This window comes from Mandrillus leucophaeus, unplaced genomic scaffold (genome assembly GCF_000951045.1).
Source record: "Mandrillus leucophaeus isolate KB7577 unplaced genomic scaffold, Mleu.le_1.0 Scaffold10, whole genome shotgun sequence".
In the NCBI taxonomy this organism is placed as follows: Eukaryota; Metazoa; Chordata; class Mammalia; order Primates; family Cercopithecidae; genus Mandrillus; species Mandrillus leucophaeus.
In genome coordinates this window covers 6,255,255-6,260,411 of record NW_012098098.1, presented here as the reverse complement: position 1 = coordinate 6,260,411, position 5,157 = coordinate 6,255,255, and the positions used below count along the sequence as shown (strand labels likewise).

The window sequence follows — 5,157 nt, the reverse complement described above, 5'->3', positions numbered from 1 at the left end:
TAGCCAGGATGGTCTCGATCTCCTGACCTCGTGATCCGCCCGTCTCGGCCTCCCAAAGTGCTGGGATTACAGGCTTGAGCCACCGCGCCCGGCCGGTAGGGGCTCTTCCCTGCCTCCATCAGTGGTAAGGCCCTGGTGCCTCAGAGCACACGTGGTGGTGTCCAGGATTCAGGGAGCTGGAGCCGAGCGACTCGGGGACCAGAACAACACTGTGCCAGGGCAGCCGCAGGTCCAGAGCCGGCCACCCGGGCCTCTGCCTGGCTGAGCTGAGACTGGGGAGCTCCAAGACCCCTCTCCTGCCTCCCACAGGTGGTCACTGGGGGACAGCAGGGAGCATGAGAGGGGCCGGGGTCCCCTGGTCCTCGACTCCCACACGGGCAGCTTCTCTTTGGAGGGGCCCTGTGATGACACCTGAATCCCCAGGCTCTGCAGGCACTGAGGCAGGAACGGCACTGCCCGCTGGGTCTCGGGTGGACTGGTGCTGCACTGTGAGTGGCAGCGGCCCCAGGGCCCACCTGCAAGGTTCCCATTGTGCCTCCTTCATGCTGGGCCAGCCCCAGGGACCTTCGTGTCAGACCTGATCCCACTCAGTCACCCAGAGCAGCATCTCCTTGCGGCCTGATGAGACCAGGCCATGTTCACCTCCAGTGGAGAAACGGCCTAATCACACCAGCATCGGCCAGAAACACAAGCATAGATGTGCCTCCAAAGTTTCACTGAAGTCTGTGTTCAAGGCACAAAGGATGCGTCTCCTTGTCCAGACATGGGGGCCGCAGTCAGGGCCTCTTAGGAGCAGCTTTTCTGTCCCCTGCTTGGGGGTCCGCTAGGGTGGGGTGTGGATGGCCCAGTCATCCTGAGTGTGCAGTGGCCACAAAGGCCTTTTTCCCAGCACAGTGATGTGGGTCCCAGCAGGGAAGGCCTTCGTGGCTCCTTCAGATGGGACATGTGCAGCCTGCACTCCAGTCAGCAAAAATGGGCCACACACAGGTCTGCAGTGTCACTCCTGGGTGCCCAGAGCCCACAGAGCACAGTGGAGATGGCCAAACCCAGCCTCCAGGCCCCTGAGCCATCACTTACCTGTTTATGTGGGCTGAGCGTGGCTGCCCACAGCCCCTGGATCCGCCGAGTGAAACCGCAGGAGCTCGGGACCCCGGGGCAGCTGCAGACTTCAGCCTGGGCTCCTGCTGTGTGGGCGAAAGGACCTGGCTGCAGCGTGGGAACCACTGGGTGCCCGCCGTGCCGTGGGAAGGAAGGTGGTGGCTCTGCACAGCCAGGGAGCCACAGCGTGGGCCGGCAGGTGGAACAGGAGAGCGCCGGACATCGGCAGCACCTCCCAGCAATGAGGACCATGGAGGGCAGATGGTCTTGTCCCTGCCCAGGGAGGGTCCACCCTGCAGGGGTCATTTAGGACTGGGCGGGGCAGGGCCACCTCCGTTAGTTGGGGGGCTGGCGGGGGTGCCTGGCAAGTTTCATAGGAAGATATTCAGGGCCCTTCCTTCAAAGGGACCTGGGCAGTTGGCGTCCCTGCCTCTGGACTCAGCAGTGGAGCAGGGAGGTCCCTGTCTCAGGACCCCTGAGTCTCGGGCCCCAGGAGCCCAGGGCCACCAGCCATGGAGGATCCCTGGGCTTCTGCCTTCCACACCCAATCCCAGTCCGTGCTGCTGGGTCCTGCTCTGCGACCCAGGCTGCAGTGGCTCCACGGGTGCAGGCCACACCAGCCATGGAGACAGGGGCCCAGGGCAGGGGAGGGGGGCGCGCACAGCCTGGCTGCCGCTGCCATCTCCTGGGCACTGGGGGAACTGCCCCCACCGCCACACCTGTGCCCTCTGCAGGAGGAAAGTGGTGCCAACTCAGACCTGGCGAGGTGAGCCACTGGGGTCTGAGGGGCCCAGACGCCACCGCGAGCAGAGCCATGGAGGAGATACACAGGCAGGCGTGTGAAGCCTGGGGGCCACTTGCCCTCCTCACCCCTTCCCTGCCCTCTGTCCCCACCAACTGCAGGCCAGCCCCAGCCGAGGGGCTCAGTGGTGTCTCTGACACAGAGGAGAGGGAGTCTGGCCACCTGGACCCCTGCTCCTGGGACAGCTGAGCAGCCTTTGAGAAACGCAGACTCACACACACCCTGCGGCTGCCTCTGCTGCCCCTGGAGTTTGGGAGCAACCTCCTCAGCCAAACCCACCCCTGCTCTGGTGGCCGAGGGGGCAGGGACACTCATGTGGCCACTCAGTGACACTCACGCCTGCTGCCGCCCAGGGCTGAGAGTGTCCTTAGTCCTCTGTCTGATTGAGCAGCACCCACAATTCAAAGTCTGTCCTGACGGGAAGGTGCTCTCAGGGCCATGCGGCATCTGACGTGGCACAGAGGTGGCCTGGATGGGGACACGGAACCAAACTGCACTCATTTCAGCCAAGAAGGCTCCTCTTAGGGGCATAAGTCTCCCTTTCTGTTGCCAGGAAAAGTGCCCTCCCACCAAGCAAGGCTTCCACTAAGTGGGGCTGCGCTGTGAGGTCCACACACACCCAGGCGATGGAGGGGTGCGGGCTCCGCTCAGTGCCACACTGAACTGAGCCCAGCAGCGCGGTAGGGACCGGCTCCTCCCTGGGAAAGGCTTCTTGAGAGGCTGAAGCTGCAGGAGAGGGTGATGAGTTGAGAGGCTCAGGGTGGGCCTTTCTAACACTGCTGGCCACACAGAGGCTCTCAGCCACTTGGCAGCTGCATCCCCCACACTCGGGACTTCCCCGCCAAGTTCTCACTCCTCCAACAGCAGCCTCCTCAGAGCTGAGAGGCTGAGTCGTGAGGGCGCCGTCTCCCGAGTTCCCATGATTCCTGGGGAGGCGTCTGTGTAGCTGCCGGCGTGGACTGAGGTGGCCTCCACACTGAGGCCAATTAGATGGGAGTCGGGGATTGGACTGGGCAGGGGACACATCAAACTGCTCAAGGCCAAGCGTGGTGGCTCACGCCTGTAATCCCAGCACTTTGGGAGGCCAAGGCAGGCGGATCACCTGAGGTCAGAAGTTTGAGACCAGCCTGGCCAACATGGGGAACCCTTGTTTCTATTAAAGAAATGGCCGAGCGTGGGGGCTCACACCTGTAATCCCAGCACCTTGGGAGGCCAAGGCGGGTGGATCATGAGGTCAGGAGTTCAAGACCAGCCTGGTCAAGATGGTGAAACCCTGTCTCTACTAAAAATACAAAAATTAGCCAGGCATGGAGTATAGCCGTGCCTGTAAGCCCAGCAGCTATTCGGGAGGCTGAAGCAGGAGAATCGCTTGAACCCGGAAGGCAGAGGTTGCAGTGAGCCGAGATCACGCCACTGAACTCCAGCCTGGGTGACAGAGCGAGGCTGTCTCCAAACAGAACAACAAAGTGCTGCTGCTGGGCCCACGCGAGCTTGGAATAACTGTGGTGTTTTCTCAATTTTCATTTCCCAGAACTGGGCACCCCCGGGCTGTGAAAAGTTAGGGAAGTGTCTGACACCTCCAGAATCTATTCCCAAGAAGTGCCTCTGGTCCCACTAGCACCTGCGTGGACCCAGGCCAGGCCTGGAATCTCCGGTTGGCTCTGCAAGTGCCTGGGGGGAGGACGGCTCTGGCCTCAGTGCTCCCCCGACCCTGCCCAGGCCAGACAGACGGCACCTGCAGACACAGGGGGACTGCATGACTCCACCTGCCCAGGACCTGACCCTGGAGTGTGCTCGGCCCTCCTCCTCGCCCACGGGGCCTCAGATCTCAGGACCCTCCTCCTCGGCCACGGCGCCTCAGACCTCAGGACACTGCCGTCTCACGCCTTTGGGAACCCCAAATATCTAAGACAGGTGTTGGTCAATTTAGAAAGTTTATTTTGCCAAGGTTAAGGATGCGCCCGTGACAGCCTCAGGAGGTCCTGAAAACACGTGCCCGAGGTGGTTGGGGGTACAGTTTGCCTTTACATCTTAGGGAGACATAAGATAGTATGTGTAAGACATACATTGGTTCGGCCAGCCTTCCACTGATTACGTGATTCAGTCTGGCCCAGTGAATCCGCATTTTTATGTTAACAATAAGGGAAGGGAACAATCAGATAAGCATTTGTCTCAGGAGCCCCAGAGGGGTGACTTCCAGTTTCGTCTGTCCTTTGTCCACAAGGAATTTCCTTGGGCGCTAATTATGAGAGAGGTATGTAGTCTTTATCATTGTAGCTACGTTACTTAGAAATAAAACAGGAGGCAGGTTTGCCTAATTCCCAGCTTGGCTTTTCTCGGCTTAGTGATTTTGGGGTCCCGAGATTTATTTTCCTTTTATACCTTCCCAGCAGCTGCCAAGAATCAGGTGCCCAGCTCCGGCCGCCTCCCACCTTCTCCAGAGCCCAGCGCTGCATTCCTTGCCAAAGGGCAGGACTCGGGGCTCCCTGCTGTTCCTACACCAGCCCAACAGCCCGGGGTTGAAGGAGGTGACAGGGAAAATTGCGTGATGAACCCTCCCCAGATCCCTCCTCCAGTACCCCCCAGTCCCAGGCCCCCTTCGGGCCATCTGGGAGACAGTCAGGAACAAGGAGGGGGAGGCCGAGGCCTCCTGGGCTGGATGTGGATGGCTTAAGTGCAGCTCACTCACTTGGCCCGTGGGCCCGCCTCATGTGGCAGCTTCCGCGGGGATGTGAAGATATCAGGGTCCTCCATTTGCACCTTCCCGAGAGGTCTGGAGCCCTGACCCCAGGCCTTGCCAGCCCTGACCATGGCACACTTCGAGGCAGCCGCTGCCATGCCCCTCGGAATCCGAGGATAGGTCCCCCACCCGCCCTGGAATGGGGGCCCCAGCAGCCACACGCAGCCTCCGGCCTCCCCCCTCTGAAGGCTCCTGGGGGCTGCCTTCCACTGAGTGGGTTTTCCCTTCTGCAGTAACTGCCAGGCCAAAGCTGAATTGGAAAAGTTGAGAAATGATGGGCCGGGCGCGGTGGCTCACGCCTGTAATCCCAGCACTTTGGGAGTCCGAGGCGGGCGGATCACGAGGTCAGGAGATCCGGACCATCCTGGCTAACACGGTGAAACCCCGTCTCTAGTAAAAAATACAAAAAAAACTAGCCGGGCGAGGTGGCGGCGCCTGTAGTCCCAGCTACTCGGGAGGCTGAGGCAGGAGAATGGCGTGAACCCGAGAGGCGGAGCTTGCAGTGAGCCGAGATCGC

The 5,157-nt window shown here is 60.9% G+C and overlaps 2 protein-coding genes across 2 annotated transcripts in view; both read left to right on the top strand.

Annotated features, from left to right (window-relative positions):
• Positions 1-4,229, top strand: part of GALNS (galactosamine (N-acetyl)-6-sulfatase) — a 53,395-nt gene extending 49,166 nt beyond the window's left edge. The window contains exon 16 of the mRNA XM_011971885.1: positions 3,432-4,229. Coding sequence (XP_011827275.1) covers positions 3,432-3,518 — 87 coding nt within the window. The 3' untranslated portion in view covers positions 3,519-4,229. The remainder of the gene's footprint in view (positions 1-3,431) is intronic.
• Positions 4,230-4,448: 219 nt separating this feature from the next.
• The window catches only part of APRT (adenine phosphoribosyltransferase), a 4,035-nt gene continuing 3,326 nt past the window's right edge, over positions 4,449-5,157 (top strand). Inside the window, exon 1 of the mRNA XM_011972485.1 lies at positions 4,449-4,475. Within this exon, the coding sequence (XP_011827875.1) occupies positions 4,449-4,475 (27 nt within the window). The remainder of the gene's footprint in view (positions 4,476-5,157) is intronic.